The sequence below is a fragment of the Ceratina calcarata genome, unplaced genomic scaffold (genome assembly GCF_001652005.2).
Source record: "Ceratina calcarata isolate Rehan_Ccalc_2016 unplaced genomic scaffold, ASM165200v1 scaffold422.2, whole genome shotgun sequence".
NCBI lineage: Eukaryota > Metazoa > Arthropoda > Insecta > Hymenoptera > Apidae > Ceratina > Ceratina calcarata.
In genome coordinates, this window is record NW_017165837.1 from 780,601 (window position 1) to 798,575 (window position 17,975).

A 17,975-nucleotide genomic window follows, 5' to 3' on the forward strand; every position below is an offset into this window, starting at 1 on the left:
AATACATCCTTATGAAGTAAGTACCCAAAGAATGGCAGGTATTCTCTTTTGATTTTTTTTCCAATCGTATTGCATTTGAAAAATCTGAGACATGAAATATTATTGCATGTTATTTTCGTATCAGAGGACGATATATTCGGTAGACGGCTCGAGTTAAAGCTGTATCGGGTGGTAGAACCACGAATAGCTGCTGTACGTATGGATTCGCAGAGATGCCCGTAGCAATTGAAGATCAATAGAAATACGTGATAAACAAGAGGTCGGTGCATCCGTCGGATCAGATTGAATAAAGTTCGCGATATCGTTTGAGTTGGAAACCAGTGTATAGCAGTTTGCTTTGCTCTCATCGCGGTCCTTTTATGAAAGGGGATATCTTTGACGAAGGTGCATGATTGTTTCTACCGGGGCAATTCGCCATCTCGAAAACAAAAAGGTACGTCGATATTGAAACTTTTTTTCATTTCCCGCAGCATAATAAAATGGATGTTTACAAGAAGTAGGTTGTACCGTCGCAAAGAGGTACAAACGTTCTGCATTATAAACACGATGGCCCTCGCATTTTGTAAAAGAGTGAACGAATATTTATCGAATGAACAAATATCTCCAGAAAGAGATCTCAATAATCATTTTGACAGATGAGAAGATAGTTCTTTATCGTTCTGATACAATCGGAAGGGAAGAAGATACAATTTTTGATTGGTTCTAGAATAAAGCCCTCACGCCTCTTGGCTACAGAGCCAGGAAGTTTAACGGACAGTGATTTCGAAAGTTCTCGCGTTATCTGAACTCGAGCTTCTTTTTAGTTCACGATATTCTCCGCCACGATCTCGTCCCGTCCGGATTAAGAAACTCCATTGAAGACGTGATTAAAGATTAGGTATCCTATCGACCCTTGGCACGAGTCATGGGCTTTTCAGTTCGATCGATTAAAACTCGAGGTTCATTGGAACCTTATTAATCTGCCTTGCATAACTGTTCTATCCACGAATAAAATGTTCCATCGTGTTTTCCTGTAGACTACGGAAAACCAACCCGTGGTTGGGAGAACGTTTTAATGGGAAATGTGGAGAACGTATTTGCAAGTAATTTGTACTTGTGCAACTTTTTTGAATTATATTTTGCTTCTTCGGTGAAGAGCTCTCAGTTTGAACCGATATAAGAGTACTTTGACGGTGTGTACGTGCAATGAACGGTGGAGTCCATCGTCCTTACTGACCATTCAGCACTATAAAGGCAGGTCAAATATTGATTCGGTTGGCAATTATGAGTGGTTTTTCACCGGGTCTCCGCAGCCGTACCCTTCGATGCTATTCTCCGGGTCTGCTTAATTACGGGATGTTTGCGTTTCTCAAAATTAAACTCCTGCCGGTCAGGGTAGCGCATCGCGAGAACCCCTCGGGCTACTCTAAACAAATTTACATCAAACCGGAGAACACGCCACAATAGCCGATCGTAATCCTCCAACAGGCTTCGCTTCCTTCCACGTTCCATGTGGAACATCGTTTGATCTCTGTGACTTTTCACAACATTCGATTTTTTTTTATCAATTCATAAAGGAAGACGTATAAAAATATCTGACATCAATGATGAAAAAAATCATGTGATTCACATTATTCCAACGTTTGTGCAATTCACGTAAAGATGCATTTGAATCAAAGACTAACGTGGATGTTTTTCGTACGTACATTTATGATTGCGTTGAAGGAGCACGATGGGAAGCAGATTGGTATAAAGGGGAACGAAGCGAATTTCACCGAAGATCCCTCGCGGTTTACTTTTGTGGCAGTAAATTAATGGTTCACGGTGAGACTCCTCCAGGGACTTCTTTATGACGTCTCGACCAGTTACAGCCCCACGCTTCCGCCGAAATCAGTGAACGTTGAAAGGGAAACGGTAATTCTCGGATGAAGGAATAAGAAGACCGTATTGAAATCTCCTTCGTCCCTTTTTTTTATGATATAATTCGTAATGCGAGAGAGAAAAATCAATCGAGAGGAACGACATCTAAAAGACGACTAACTTTATCACCGAATAAACTGAAATATTGTCAGTAACACGTAGATACTGATGAATACTATCTCGATTAATTATATCAAGTAATATCTGCCGAGGCTTGAGTAATCCGAATCAGGCGGCGAGAAATGTTACAAGAGAAAAGGGGGGAACGCGTCGAGGACGATGTTGTCGCATCCGCGCTTTAGCAATTATAGCAGGCTGGTTTCCGGCGTGGCACGTTCCGCAAATGATTCGCGAGGAAAGAACGAAAATAAGAAATGGCAGGAGACGAGGAAAATGGAAGGTGACGAGCTACGTGCTTCGGTATCAAGCAGCCGCGAGCTGCTTCCGCGAAGTTTAATTAAATAACGAGGTGACGTGGGCGACGAGGGTGCATTCGCACCACGGAAGCGAGACCTGGGAGGGGGGGGAGCAGAGAGGGAACAGAAGGCGGGGACGACGGCGAGGGAGAGAAGAGAGACAGGCGGGGAGCATAGAAAGCCGGCAGTAAGAAAGACCGCGGGACTTGGAAAAGGGGATGGACTCGGGGCCGAGGTGCCAAGTTGCTAGGTGACTTTGCTAGTTATTTAATTAGCCCGGAGACTCTACTTTGCTCCACTGCGTCCCCCTTTTCCTTTCGACTCTTTTTACTCTTCGAACCGTCCGTCCTCCGTCTCTTACCTCCCCTCTCCCTCGTACCCGCGATATCCCAAGACTCCCGATGCCTTTACCGCGACTTCCTTTATGACCTCCGAAGGACAATGTGCTCTTCACTCTTTCTCTCGAGCCCAACTTACTGTTCCTCTTTGGTCATTTTTGCACGCCCGTCCGCCCGCGCGGTACATAGTACACTATGTAGCTTGTCCTTCTCCCGCACAGAAAATTAGTGCGATCGTGCAGAAGCGACGGGGAATGTTCGCTTTGAACTTCCGTTCAAATTAGAATCGGTCGTTTGTACGCAAAGGCGGTGCCAGTTCTCTGTATAAATCGAAGAGGTAGCGAACGCTATTTTATTAATTAATTTTAGTAGTTCCAACTCCGACTCTGATCCTATATGCTCCCACTGCAAATGATTCATTTCCGTCGATCCTCTTACACGAAAATACATCTGCGTCATCTTATTTAAGTTGTATATCAGTGATAAAATGGAACGATTAATATCGAAATTGGAAATTGTTCAGAATTGCGGAACGAATTGACTCGTTGTTCATTCGGAAATACAGCGGGAAAATATTGTATTGATTTTTCGCATGATTGGCGAACACAGCCTGCAATTGCTGTATTTCAAAAAATAGCCAGCAGCAAGAGATTCGTCAATGCGCGACAAGGACGAACGAAGTATAGAAGAAAGAGGGGGTGGATAGCGTGGGTCGTGCTTTCGAACAAGGAAAACGAGAAGATTCCCCATGGGAAGTCGGCAAGCTTTTCCTATGTTCTACGAACCGCTATTTCCGATCTAAACCGCGAACGAAAGGCATCGAAAGCTTACCGAGGGCTTAACTTGGTGACAGGATGATTACTGGTATTATCGGAATTACTCGAGACGGAATTGCGCAACACGACGTAACGAACTCGCTCGAAAACCGTCATCAGAACTGTAATAGCTGTCGAATCTGTAAAAATTGTGAAACAAGAAACAACCTAAAAGATCTAAAGTACTAAAAAATAATTACGCAGTTAACGACGTGACTAGTTCATAAAATGTTTAACAAAGGTTTAACACTTTTTTAACATTCGCCTAGCGTTTATTCGTATTCCCTTTGCGCACTTTTAAAAAATCTCTAGAACATCTGTTGCAGATAGAATAGAAAAGGGAAAAGGTTCGAGGCAGGTGCGCGGAAAAGCCTTGACGAAATTCGCAGTAAACGCGACACTCGGATCAAAGCGGTTCCCGATTTCCGTAGTCAAAGTTACAACGGTATTCTACGTTTTACAGGAGACCAACTCGAATTTCTGAAAGTGAATTCGGCCAAACCGATGTGAAACGTGATAGAAATTTCATTTTCATACGTGACGACGTATTTTAAACATTATCGTCGTTTAATAAAATTTTAAAAATCGCTCTATCCGGGAAATAACATCGAAGAACTTATGTAAATGGGACACGCTACGCCTTTTCCTTGGGAATTGAATATCTAGGAAGATCTCCAACGAAATTCATAGTAAATGCGACCGAGGCTGATCACAGGCTGGGGACACGATTTCTGTAGTCGCTATTTTACGATAATACACTGCGTTGCATAAATAAAGCGCGAACGTTGGACGTGATCAATATTGGATGTGATGAAAGTAAATCGGCGGAGTGCCCGCCCTCGCTCGACCCTCATCGACGCGCGCGCGCGCGCGCGATCGTGTGTGTAATTTAATGCCGGGTAAATACGCCAAGCGAAGAGTAGTTTTGCACTGTAATCTAGATGAATCTGCTGGGAAGGGCCGCTCCCACGGGCATAGGCCGCCGTCAATTACAAAACGACCGTAAAGGGATGCTCGAGAACACCCTCGCGCCAGCGTCTTATCGTTCTCCCTGAACGCCACGCACTTATTACGGGATCTTTGATATCGCGCTGGAGAAGAATTCTGAATCTTTTGTTCACAATTAATCGAAGCAGTAAACTATGGCAATTTCGAACTTCAAGGAACGAACGATTATCTATACAAGGATATTATCTTACGTATGTTGAGAAAGTTCGATGCTGCATTGGAAGTCGTTGGAAATCGAAGTCTGAGGAGAGCGTGAAACTGATCGTGAATTAACGTCCATATCTGTAGGTTTCCAACAATAAGATGAAATTCGTCATTCCGGGAAGTTTGAAATTAATCGACCTAAGTGTAACAATGTCCACAACGTTCGACGTCGCAGTCTAAAGAAGTTTGAAATCAATCGACCTAAGTGCGGCACTGTCGACGACGTTCGACAGTGCGGTAAACAATCAATCGACTGAAAAGCAACTACAGAGTTTGCGATATCGGTCTATGTGTTTCGGCAAGTTCCCGGCAAAGAGCCATCTTACTTTAAATTGGCACACAATGCGCGACTGCCAGCACGTATTGCGCGTGGTGTTCGGGCTTGTTACGAGAGAGGAAGTTCTATGAATACGTTGCAACGGGATCGTGGAACGTCGCCGCGGTTAGAAATAAGATTCCGCGTGTCATAAAGCAGACACCTTAAAACGAATGTCGTGCCGGTTTCGTAAGTAGAATGTAATTCAGCTGAGTGCCACCGAAAATGAGACGTCGCGATATTTTTCGAATGTGAAAAGAGAGACGTTTCGGTCGGAAATTTATCTTCTCGTAATAACAGCCGCGGCAACGCCGTTTTCCGGGTGTTGTCACGGCCACGACCCGTTCGCTCTCGTACGTGTCTGCCTCTTTGTCTTCCTCCGTCTTCTTTACCGTGCTCGCTCTTTCGCTTTCTCTTTCACCCTGTCCCTACATCCCCCTGGGATTCGGTCGTGTCCGCATTATAATGGCATTTCGTGTCCCCACATTACGCTTCGCCATCCCACCTCGTACTACACGCTCCCTCGCGTTCTACGCTGCCTCTTATACGTATTTGTTTCCCTCTCCGAGCTGCGAGTTCGCGTGATATCGAAGTCTCCACTGTGACTCGAAAGTACCTCGGGAAAGCAAATAAAATTTTTTGTTAACTAAACGTGGTACTCGGGTGAAAAATTAAATTCAACCTCATTGCGACGAAACAGCGATATTTGAAGGCGATGTGACAAGTCAATATAATAATGAAGTACGACATTTATTGTACCGAGGATACGCGCGCTTATCTTCATTTTTAGTCAAGTGTGCATCGTGATCAAAGGGGTATTACCGCGTTTCATTCCGAACGTTCGTTTGTGCATGCATCAAAACCCATTTCGGTGTATAAGAATATTTTTTCACGATACGTAGAACAGTGCTCCTCGCGGCGAGCAAACAATATTTCGAGACCCCTTTTAAAAGTACTCTTTATCCCGGAAAGTGTTACGCTTCACGAGGACGCGGCGCACAAAGGATGAGGTTTTACTTCTATAAAAAAAATCGAGGAGACGACTTCTCGAACCATGTCCATCTTCGTCCACTCTGCATTGTAAAGGTCGCAATATTCATTCTCCTCCTTTTTTCTCGTCCGCCTCTCGTCGGATTTACATGTCTTGTTTCTCCTTTATTCCCCCTATTCCTCTCTCGCTCCTCCCATTTCCCCGCTGCGGCGAACCTGCGCAAATCTCTTATACCGAATTCCTAGTTTGCCGTCATCCACTATATTCCACACTTTCTATATCTCTTTTCCGCGGCATTTACATTTGCATTTCTCTTTCTCCCTCCGTTGCCATCGCGCGACTCTCCCGCGAGCTACGATGCTCGCCCATTTTCCCCATCCCGTTTTTTTCCTCCGCTCTTTCTCTCCTCTTCCCTTTAACCCCTGGTTTCATCTCGAGAATATAAAAAGAGCTGAGCACACGAGTGTTTAGTAACTTTGTCAGCGTTTTTAATCCCACCCTTATCCTACCTCTGCTTTCCCTTGTTCCGCATATATCCCCTGTCTCTCTCTTTCTGTTTCTCTCCAGCGTTGAATAAGCGTATACTGAGCGTACATACACTTACGCATGTTGTTTTTTCCTTTTTTTTTTTGAGTTCGTTTCTAGCTACGATCCAGTCGTGGTCTATGTACTTTGTAAAACCAACCGTTGTACCAATTACGAGTGCTCGTGTTCGACCAGCTCGGTTTTAGTAGCTTCATCAATGAAATTGATTCGTTTGGTCCGTTCCCAGTGTGTCGGCACACGCAAGCTGCCAGCAACTCGAACGCCGGTTATCGAGATCGAGCATATGTATGAACGTTCAAACGATTTACATTACAACCCGCCCTTTCTCTCTCGCTCACCAGCAAGTGTCTCGAGCACTTCGCTCGATGAACGAATAAAAAATGCTCTCGCCACGTTCCTTACTCGACGCTTTTCATCTCATGAATGAGTACAAAATGTAACTGCCCTCTTTAACATTTTCACCTAACTCCTATGGAAATTAGTAATGCAATGAAACTTTCATAAATTTAATATGTTTTATCGTTCAATATCCCTTGATGCAGTTCAATTTTATTAACTCTTTCTGCGTAATGATGTTTCAACTTGTATGTGAAAGATGAATATATTTAAACTGGAATACTTTAACAAAAATTAATTTGTGCAAACAATTCTGTCATGTCGAAAGCTCGACGCAGAATTTCCTCTCGGCACAGATGACTCATCTTAACACAATAAGGGTTAAATATATAGACTGGAATCAATATAACGAACGACTGTAATCCAGGCTCGATATTAAATCTCGTGTGACCTATTCTGACACGTCACGATCGGTGAACTATTTTTTTTTCATTTAGTCAGTGACCCAAATCCATTAACGAAATAATAAGAACCCCACCCGCGTTGGCACGGACACGCTGCGATAACGACCTGACGCGCATCAGCAACCCCTGGCTGAACTCGGAGGTGCGTGCAAACGTCTATCAAATGCGACATCCTCTTTAGGGAATATTTATTACCTGTCCAATCCTGAGTCTCATTATTTTAAAATACGGCACCCAAGCTGTTCCGTGAAATGTGTTAATTAAATCCCCATGCAATGGAATGGATTAAACGGAACTGGTGTAAAAAAAGTGTTGCATTGTTTTATTCTAAAACAGAGTAAGATAGGATTATGTGATCGGCTGGAACTATATTGTTATAACTAGGTCACAGCGTGGAATGCAATTGTTTAATGTTATAATCGACTGGTATTGTTAACTTTTAAAATAGAAAATTGTGAACGAGAATAATTGGATATATTATTACGAACAAGAATAAAAATGTTGTGTATTTAAGTGAATGTAACTAGATAACATTTTTAATGAAAATGTGGGTCAGTTTTCAAGTGCGATTGTTGTCTAAAACCACAATACGAGGCGGACGAATAACAGAAAATGTTGTTGATTTTTGAAGTCTGATAATTCGACGAAGCATAATGAGATTCGCAACTCTCCAAAGTTTATGCAGTGACGAAAGAGCTCATCGTATACGACTTTTTTTACAGGTCATATCCATGATTTTTATTTGAAACACCTTTCGAAATTTTGAGACAAAAAGTTTTTCCGAGATCAAAGGTGAAACGAGTATTTGGCAGTAAACTATTTTTATCGTTTTTTGTCAAATACTCGTTAACTATTCTAGTTGTGCGACTTTGTCATGTGTAGGAGTTAATTATTAGACTTTCTCACAGAGTGAACTTATCGTCGTGTCTTATCCGATCACGTCACCTACATTTTTACGTTACACCTTGAACCGGACGGTGGAACAAACAAAGGTACATTAATTTATCGTAGAATCGAAAGTTTTCGGAACTAGAGGGTACCGATAATCTCCTCCGCCGTTGTCCTTAGTTCCAAAAACAATTAAGCCCGGATCTAATGAGGTTTTCGACGTCCTACGGATAAATTCAATTATTAACTCCGGCTTGATCGATACGGGACTTAGGTTCGCCCGAAAGTTTGACCAGTTTTCTACAGTAAACATCGTACAGCAAAATCGAGTAATATTACGTTAGCTCTTTCAAGATTAATCCCGGGGAAATAAATTGAAAAACTCCGTGGCTTTTTCGTTTTGCTAGCAAAACAATTAAGTTGCTCGTCGGTGGGCAGAAATTTTGATAGCATTTAAAGTTGCGCGATTCACCGATGAACTTTAAATACCATAAATACCGAATCTGCCGAGGATAGCTTAGTTCGGCTCAGTACTTGGGTCGCCAGTTTAAGTGTTCCCTTCAATCTTCCCATCACGGGATACGGTATTAACTATCCGGGACGAGATAAATTACTGCATAAACTCGATTTCGAAATTGAAAAATCAGCCACGGCGACGCGCGCCAGGTCACGGGCTGAAAATTGACTGGGAGAAAAATAGCAGCCGAAGATTATCTCGGGACCGAATTAAAATGCGAGGCTCATCTCGCTTTCCAATCATCGCGTCTCGATCGAGGACTATAAATACACCTCTCCGCTCCTGACACGATCAAATTTTTCCGAGCATAAAGCGAGAAAAAACATTCGTTCCCACCCTTCTTTTTCGAGTTTCCAGCGTATCGGAAACTCTAGCGTTCCGTATGGCACAGGGAAGCACACGCGTTAGCGCTACCCGCCACGGCGTACATCGCGCTACGTGGGATGGGTACGACGCGCACACGGGGTTGGGGCATGAGAGGGGGGGCCGTAGAATAAACTTAGACATGTTTGCCGAGCAATCAAATATATGAGTGGAAAGTCTCGCAGGCGTTATCGATTGGTTCGAACTGGCTCTCTGTGGTGGCACGCAGGCGAATGGGGTAGAGAAGAAGAGAGAACAGTGGAACGGATGGGTCTGGGAAGGGTTCGAGAAGGGGTCGACGACGTGGAGGGTTCGAGACGAAAACGCGCGCGGGAACGGGGAGAGATCCACAAAACTAGTCTACATCGTCGTCGTCGACGGAGGGCCGAGCGGTTTGTCCAGTGTTTGTTGTTCGCCGTTGTTCGAGGGGGCAAACAGAGTTTTCGAGCCCGGCGAGAAGGAGCCGATGGAATAGACAGGCACACGAACCAACGTACATACACGCGTTCGCGCGTCTACGCGCGTGTACGCGCGTATACGTGCACGTGTACACGCGGTGTGTCAGCGGTGGAGGAATAGAGGACGCACACGAGCGCGCTTATACACGTACGCGTTCAGAGGACGCGAACTTTCAAGAAATTCGACTCTTTTATTTCCGCGCGACCTTACTACCCCATCTGGTTCGAAGCTGGTGGAGAAAAATCTCAAGAGCGCATCGTCTTCGAGAGCTCCGCCAGAGATTTCGCTTGCACAAGAAGGAATAGCGAGGGTGGGGCCAGAACAAGCTTAGGGTCTCGGACAAATTCTTGCGATGTCGGTGAACGACAGGAGTTGAATCGCGAGAAAATCTTGTCCACCTTACCTACACTTCGGATCGCTTTTATCTCCGATTTCGGGCATTCTTCTCCCTGTCCTCCTCGTGGATTCCTCTATGAAATACGTCGAGTTCTGCCAGGTTATGGACAGTTAAAGCAAACAGCCAAGAATTTTATGTACGACAGAATTGAAATTCGATCACGAAACTTGGGATATTTCTTCAATTCTGTTTTGATAAATGAAATTCAACCACGCGTATCTTAATCGACACAATATTCTTATATAGATTCGTCGCTTAAGAAAAACTTGGAAAACACGTCGTTTAATTAAATGGCACGCTATTTATTCAACACTATCTTCCCTGAAATTGTTTTCAAACAGTGTGACAAAGCGTCCGCGATTATTTCGTGAACGATCGTGGACAGGGGCAACATTTCAGGATCGTTTGCGCGCCGTGATACGCATCGTTATTGCTCGAAATCAGGAGTGGTGTCCCGGATAACGGAGCGTTTCTCCGTTCGTGGTAAACATCTTTTATTAAGTGCACGTTGCGCTCCACTGGCGCGTCAATTTTTCAAAGCACCCTCGAGTTCTTTGTCTTCGCGTCTCCATCTAACTATAACGATAAGCACGCGCTCGTACCGGGGAGTAGGGGCGATTAATCGTTCCATCATCGTTGGAGATGCTCTCGACTCTGTGACAATGGTGGAAACAGAACCCCTGTCACCCCGTCCTATCTCCCATCGAGTCCTTCTCATAGAAGAAAAAAAAAAAACGAACGATTTTCGACTTATTTCCACCGGACGTGAATTATTGCGAACGAAAATCAACCGTCTGTTAATTATTCGAATGGGGAATTCTAAGCATAGCGTCGATGATCGTGGTTCTCGGTTAATCCGCAAGTCGACTAATGGAACTTTCATTTTTGTTTCAGGCTGTGCATTCGTGAAACTTTCATCGCATCAAGAAGCACTAGCGGCGATCAATACTTTACACGGTAGCCAAACTATGCCGGTAAGTGGTAGCTATTTTTTTTTTTTACTTTGGACTTCACAAAATCGATACAGTGTACCAGTGCAACGTGGATAGATATTTTAGTCCGGAAATGATTAGACAGTACGGTATGATCTCATTTTGACATCGTCGAACTGTATTCTATTATTAGTCGCGCCAGCAGTAAAAATAATGTCGTTAAGAGAACGTATTACGTATTCATGATCATTCTCCGGGAGCAGTGAATCACCTAGGGTGGACGGCCGCGGTAATGACTGCCGCGGCTGCAAATACACCGCCGGCTGCAATCTAATGACTGGCCAAACAGAAATCTGCATAACACTTGGAGAAGTGTGGGTCACCTCCTTCTCCCGAATCTCTGGATCTCCCACGGCCTCCATCAAACCGCCAAACTTTCTCAGCTTAGGGTCGGACCAGGAATTCCCAGTTGTAATTGAATTGTCAGTGAGTTTCGTCCGGGATTCCACCTGCTGATTGGCGAAAGTTCGTAAAGCCGCTTGCCGAACTTGACCATACGGCATTCCTCCCCCTCGCCCACTCTTCCCGGCGTTGTTATCATTATATAGCTATTCCCTCGACTCGACCCGATGTATCGAAGTGCGATTACTATTTATTTGGATTAACGTCGAGTTTCAATGAAATTAGTATTTAATATGAGTGTAAATAGCCATTTACTAGTAGTGATCGTCGAGGAACGATGAGAAACGCTGTGTCTGATCAATGGGGGATATACTACTTAAACTGTACTACTGCTTGCTGCAGACCTTTACGATACGTTTCTACAATTAAATTACGTGTCGATGGATACTACATATTGATAAAATCGATGAAGAAGAACTGGAAGGTATAAAGTGATTCGCGTTGGCGTACAAAGAAAAAAAGAAACGGGCATGTTCTATATCGAGGTACGAGGAACGCTGAAAGTCCATATACACCCGATATTTTTCGACGTATCCGGCAATTGTTTCGGCATCCATCGACAGAGCGGTAGAGGGAAAAAAATAGAGAAGGACATACGCGTATTTTCCGATATAAACGAGAGATTCGCATTCCGTGTCGCGCGTGTGCTGCGTGTACGAAATCACGGATTGCGCCGGTCGAGCCAGATGGGTTAGGCGGAGGACAGATGCGAGGCTGTTACGTGAATATTACTCGTTACAACGCTCTAATCTAATAGCGAGATGTACGAGGAGAAATTGTGGGCGCAGAAGGGAACTTCAGGATCGTCGCCGGGTACGAGGACTATTTGCCCTTAAAAGAGGAGCCGGCGTGCCGTGCTCAGCGTAATATGCAGATCGCTTAATTATCACCGCGAATTATGCAAATTTTGACACTAACATTACGAGATTTCATCGCGTCCCATCGAGCCGTTCTCGGGGTACGAAAACGGAGGACGCCGCGAGACACGCAGTTTGCTGTTTCATTAGGACGATTCGAGATTTATTAACCTCGTAGAAACATTCGTAATGAACGTAGCACAGCCCGACCCCGCGCCTCGTAAAATGCACTAAATTGTCCTCGCGTTAAGTTTGTATCATTCGTTGTAACTTCCGACTAGCACGTTCCTCCCTCAGTTTTTATTCAGCGTACATTTCCAACACCTTTGACTATCCTTCTGGGTTACATTTATTAATGTACAGGGGAGATCAGAAACCGAGGAATTTTTCATTTCACGTTTATTATGCCAGTGCAGGAAAATATTAGTAGAATTCCTCGCTGGGTTTCGACGATGCGCTTGTGTCGAATCAATCAAGCATGTTCCTTCGCCGGGATCCGAACGCAAAACGAGCTCCAGAGAGTAGTTTGCATAAGGGATGAGCGATTAAGTGGTTGAATGGTATACGGCATATCGTATATCGTACGGTATAGAATATCGTCGGCTGGTACAGGCTACAGGGTATCCGATCCGATCGCAGGACTAAAACGTTGAACTCGTGGAAAGTCCTTGTAATGATTAAGGCCTGTTAAATCGAGGGATGCGCGAATAGCATCGGAACCTCGTAGATATGAGGGATCCGCCGGAACATTCCAAGGACTCTCTACTTTGGTGGAAAGCGAGCCAAGGGCAGGAACAGGGGGAGGAAAATCTCGAGCCTCTGCCCTTCTCGAGTAAGAATGTTTTCGGGTTCACCTACACCACAGATCTCGCATCGTGTACGTTGAGATCTATACATACATATACATCCGTATATATGTACTTCTCTCGGAACATCCGGCCTCCTATCTCGTTCATCGGAAAATACAATAATAGCAAAGCCGAAAAACTTGAGAACGAGCCGGGGTTTCATCTCCCGAAGATTTTACCCATTCAACAGCGTTTCGAACTTATAAGGTTAGTTTCTCGAGAGGCACTAACGTTCTCTGGAAGCAACCGAGCGATCCGGGGTAGAGAACACGGTCAATTTCACCGTTTAAAAGCAAAAATTCACCGACGGCTCTGTTTTATCGGTCTCGAAATTCGCAGCGAGGATTTACTCGCCTTAAAAATTTCAGTGAAGACTCGAGCATAGTCAGGTGTACGATAGCGGAACAACTATTGCGATTAAATGTTTTATGATGTCTAATGTATATACGTACGCAGACACAGTTTCAAACGTATCTTCAAATAGTTTGCCCCTCCTTTATGCTCCGCTTAGAGTTTAACACTGTTACTCCAGCGAAATTGCTGCTCCGGTAGTAAAACTTGCCGCAGTGAAACGTGTATCGGTAGAAATGTTTGACATTGCCATTATCGGTGGAAAATCAATGACGGACTTGTGCAGAAACTCGGCTCTAGAAATGTTATATTTAAACGTATATACGTATGTGTAATCTCTGCAGCGATCTCGCGAAATAAAGATACGATAAAAGTAAGTTTTATAGTACTGATACTTATTTAGATAAGTATTTCTAGTTTATAATAATGATCGCGAGTTAGGTACGGCAATGGTGTATGCCGAGTATGACGATAAAATAGTTTTTACGTTTCCATCTATAAAAACGAAATTATTTATGTCCATTGTTAACGTCGTAGGTTATATTGGGAGTAAAATTACAATGTGTACTATATCGGATCATGAGATAGCAAATACCTCTGCAGTCATGGTACCGTCGTTCGATATTTCTCATTGTCAAACATCCTTCCCGCGAAATGTTATTTTACACGATTCAAGTTCCGTAAACACCTTTCTCTTCGAATTCAACAGCCGTGTAACATGATTCACGTTGCGTCGACGGCTTCGTAAAGCATCTCCAAGGCTCAACCATTTTTACGCCGCTCCTAAGACCCACAATTCAATCATTCTCGCGTAATTCTTGAACCGCGAATTTCAGATCTTTTAATGCGACTTACGATTCACAGGATTAGAATCCTTACTTTCCTAAGTTAAGCATAATAATAATAATTACATATTTATGGTAAAAAATAAATGATAGTAATCGAATTTGGTTGAAAAAAAATGGAGGACGTGTTTAAATATGTAAAAAGTATTTAGAAGTTTAAATAATGTCGGAGTGAAAAAGTAATTTGGAAGCAATATTTCGAGAATCAATCGTTCCCCTTGTCAAAGGAGAACGCATTTACATCTATATTATAGAGGAACAATATTTCTCTCGGGGATTCTCGGTACGCGTGCTCTCTCGGTCCCGGCAGCGCAGGGTCAATTTCGAAATCATAGCGCGCGGTATCAACTGATCGATCATTAAACCAAGGTTATTAGCGTGAAAAATTGCCGGCCACGCCGCGCAGATTCCCCCACGATCATTTTTTTTTTTTTTTTCTGGGAGCTCATCGGGCCGTATAATGCGGTTTGCTCTACTCGAATTGACAGGGTGTTCGCGCGCGTCACGCAACGGGCAATATTTCTCCTGGGGCTCAATATTTCTGCGAGGCTCGCGATCCCTCCGATCCCCTACGCCCCCGCGTCCCTATCGTTCCCCTCGTCTCTGCCGCGGCAGGTACGTGTCACCGAATGGAATGCGAGCGAGGAGAGCCGGCCTCGCGCGTAGTTATGCCTTCTGAAGCGTGTGACATTTCTTGTCACGCCTCGCGACACGCTCGCGAAACCGCCCCTCACCCTCCCCCGCTGCGCCCGGACACGGCATGCGCTCTCCTCGCTTACCCATGGGTCTGCAAACTCCTGTAATGTCTCGTAATAAAAGCAAACCTACGACGGACAGAGACAGATCGAAAGAGAGAGAGAGAGAGAAGTGTTTTGCCACGGTCCTGGCTAGGACGTGCCAGAACGTAACACAGTCATTTTCAGCGCAGGAATTTTACGTAACGTTGCTCCGTTTTTATTTTACTCGCCTCAAATCCTCGGGACGCTGCGCCGTGCCGCGCCGACACCGCTTGGAAATTAAGTGCTCGGAATAAAAAGAACCCCACCAGACCCGCTATTTTTCCACCGTGAAACACACGCGGACGAATTTAAAGAACGTCTTTGCTTCTCGCGTATGCCCGATTCCAAGCAGCTCCCAAACGGTTTCTAAACATGAAATAACGTTTTAAGCTAGAAAATTTTGTTTTTAACATCGATGATTTTTTTAACACGTTACAAAACACAGCTGTTGGTGTATTACAGATTTAGTCGATTGATTAATTCACTATCGATTTTTGTTTACTGTTGACTCGCTCGGCGATCAGGGCGATTAGGTATGCGTACTTGTAAAGCTCGTTATACTAAAAACGAGAGAGCGGGTGGCAACGTGTGTCGTGAGCTGACGTGGCGCGGATGGTAGGGAGCCCTTGAGCATCGGTGGATGTTCCTTTTCTCTTGAAGGAAACGAGCGAAAAGTGGATGGAAGGAAATTGTCTCTGCATTAACGGAGGCTCGGAAACTGCTACCAACATTTAATTAAAGACATTCCCTGAGTAATTCCCTCGGCGGCCTCGTAATTGCATTGCTTTTATCTCCTGTACAACTGTTACTTGTTTGGCGAGTCTTTTCTATCGGGAGTCAGAACGGGAGACTAAATCCCGTGGGCAAGAAAAGTAGTACGGAAGACGAGGAAAAAGGAGCGCGATCAAGCGTGAGACATGAGAGAACCCCTCGATACGATTCCATTCTTCCTAAAGGATGATTGTTCTTAAGCAGCGGTTCTTAATATCGCTATTACCGTGATTAAATTTAAATTGAAGCGAGCAGAGCGGCTCGGTGTCTCGAAGCGTCGGCTTAAAAATAGACAATCGATTCGCTCGAACGTAACGTCGACTGTTGCGTGACCGGGGAAGTAAAATTATTGCACGGACGTTTAGCCGGTAAAGATTAAATTATCGCAGATAGGATTTTTCGTCTTCTACGATCGATCGAACCTCGAATTCATGAGGACGTTCCTCGTAATTGTGGAACTTCTCTTACCAAAATAACCTTGGCGAATTTCAAATGCGAGCTAATATTCATAAAACGAAATCCTCTTTCAATTCGTTTTCTGATCATAAACTTCTTTGACATTTATTTTGCACGACATGCCAAGGGAATCTCAACTATTGTGAGTTTCAAGGATGATTTAATGAATGACACTTTTCTGAGTTATCAAATGAAGTTTCTCGGCTGGATTAGAATTACAGTAAATTGAACGGCAACAAATATAATAGTTTGGTCGTATCCCTACGTTTCGGGTTCCTAGAGGGAATCACGCGGACAAGGGGCAATCGGCGTTCCAGCCAGTCTTGCGGTTTCAGTTGTATCTATTGAAATTACCAGCTGGCGAATTGGCAAGTGTGATGGCGCAGCTAACGGGAGAACCTCCAATCAGTAGGTAATTGCTTCATTCCGTTGCCACGTCCGCTGCAATACCGCGGTTCTCTGAATCGAACCTTTCAAAGATTCGCCTAATCCCAAAGGACCTTGGCCTTTTTCGTCTACCCGATACTTGTTAAACGGGTGGATCTAGCAGAAGTGTCCAGTTTCACTTTTCGTAATCTCGCTAATAAGTTGTCGGTCTTTAGATCAAGAAAATTATTTAAAATATTATAAATTGTTTAGTTACGTTTCTTCTTTCCGCACAAAAAATCTCCTATATAATTCTTGCAGATTAAAATAGTGTAAAACGTTTTCGCTGCAACAGCTCCATTGGCTGTTATTTTATGTTCACAAGAATATTATTGCAAACATTTATTAGAGACGGTAAAACGTTTCCGTCCGAGGTCGCGCGAATCTCCGTCTAACGAGTATAACGTCGCTAATAAAAGAACGCTTTTGCAGAAGCTTACGACGTCAATGAACGAACGAAACGAGGAAGTAGCTTTGTCGGTAGGATTATTGAAAGAGCCCAGAGGAACGGCGGCGCGGCGTTTCCGTTCGTTTCCGGCGATTTAATATTACAAAAGCCGGGAACTGTCTCGGCCGTGGTAGCTAGGTACAAAGTAGAATCCTCGCAGCCACGCGGCACCGCCGCCCGGCTGTGTGAAAGCGCGATGTAACGAAGACTTTATACACGCGAGTATAATGAGACTGTAGCTTTTGTGTCACGAATTTTAAAGAGACAACCTAAACGGCAAAGTGTACAAACATAACGAGCCGGAGGAGTGAGGAGTGGCGGAGGCTTCAAACGTTCCTCCTCGTGATATCGCTTGGGGTGGCTTTTTCTTTTCACGTGTAGTTCAGAACGTTGGATCGGAATTAATGAACCGTAATCCCCCAATAATGAGGCTTCGGCTTCGCTGGCTCCGATGCGACCTCGGCACCCTTCTTACCCCCCCTCTAACCCTCTAGCCCGTCGGCCTTTCTCTATATCGACGCGCATGCACATACGTATCGATACGTGAACGCTCGCGTAAATGTCACACAGCCAGTGCGACGCGCGATGATACACACGGAGAGAGAGGCCTTCGACGCGAGACAAATTATTTTTCTCAACGCGAGCCGACGATTTTCACCGCGCATAACGAATTGTTCGAGCGGCACCGCCTTGCACGCCGGAAGTGAACGCAAGACGACACCCTCACCGTTCCTACTTCCTCTTTACGAGGACGTTTCGCGGCTTGTCGATATTTTTCTCGGCTTTACGGAGGAACAATCATGAATATTTTTGCCCTGCGAATTTTCCCATCGCCGGTGACAT

The 17,975-nt window shown here is 44.4% G+C and overlaps 1 protein-coding gene across 19 annotated transcripts in view; it reads left to right on the forward strand.

Moving 5' to 3' along the window:
* bru3 (CUGBP Elav-like family member bruno 3) overlaps positions 1–17,975 on the forward strand; it is a 547,126-nt gene that overhangs the window by 510,814 nt on the left and 18,337 nt on the right. For all 19 annotated transcript variants that reach the window (XM_018027376.2, XM_026814953.1, XM_018027378.2 and 16 more), the window contains one exon: positions 10,852–10,931. In XM_018027376.2, the coding sequence (XP_017882865.1) occupies positions 10,852–10,931 (80 nt within the window). The remainder of the gene's footprint in view (positions 1–10,851; positions 10,932–17,975) is intronic.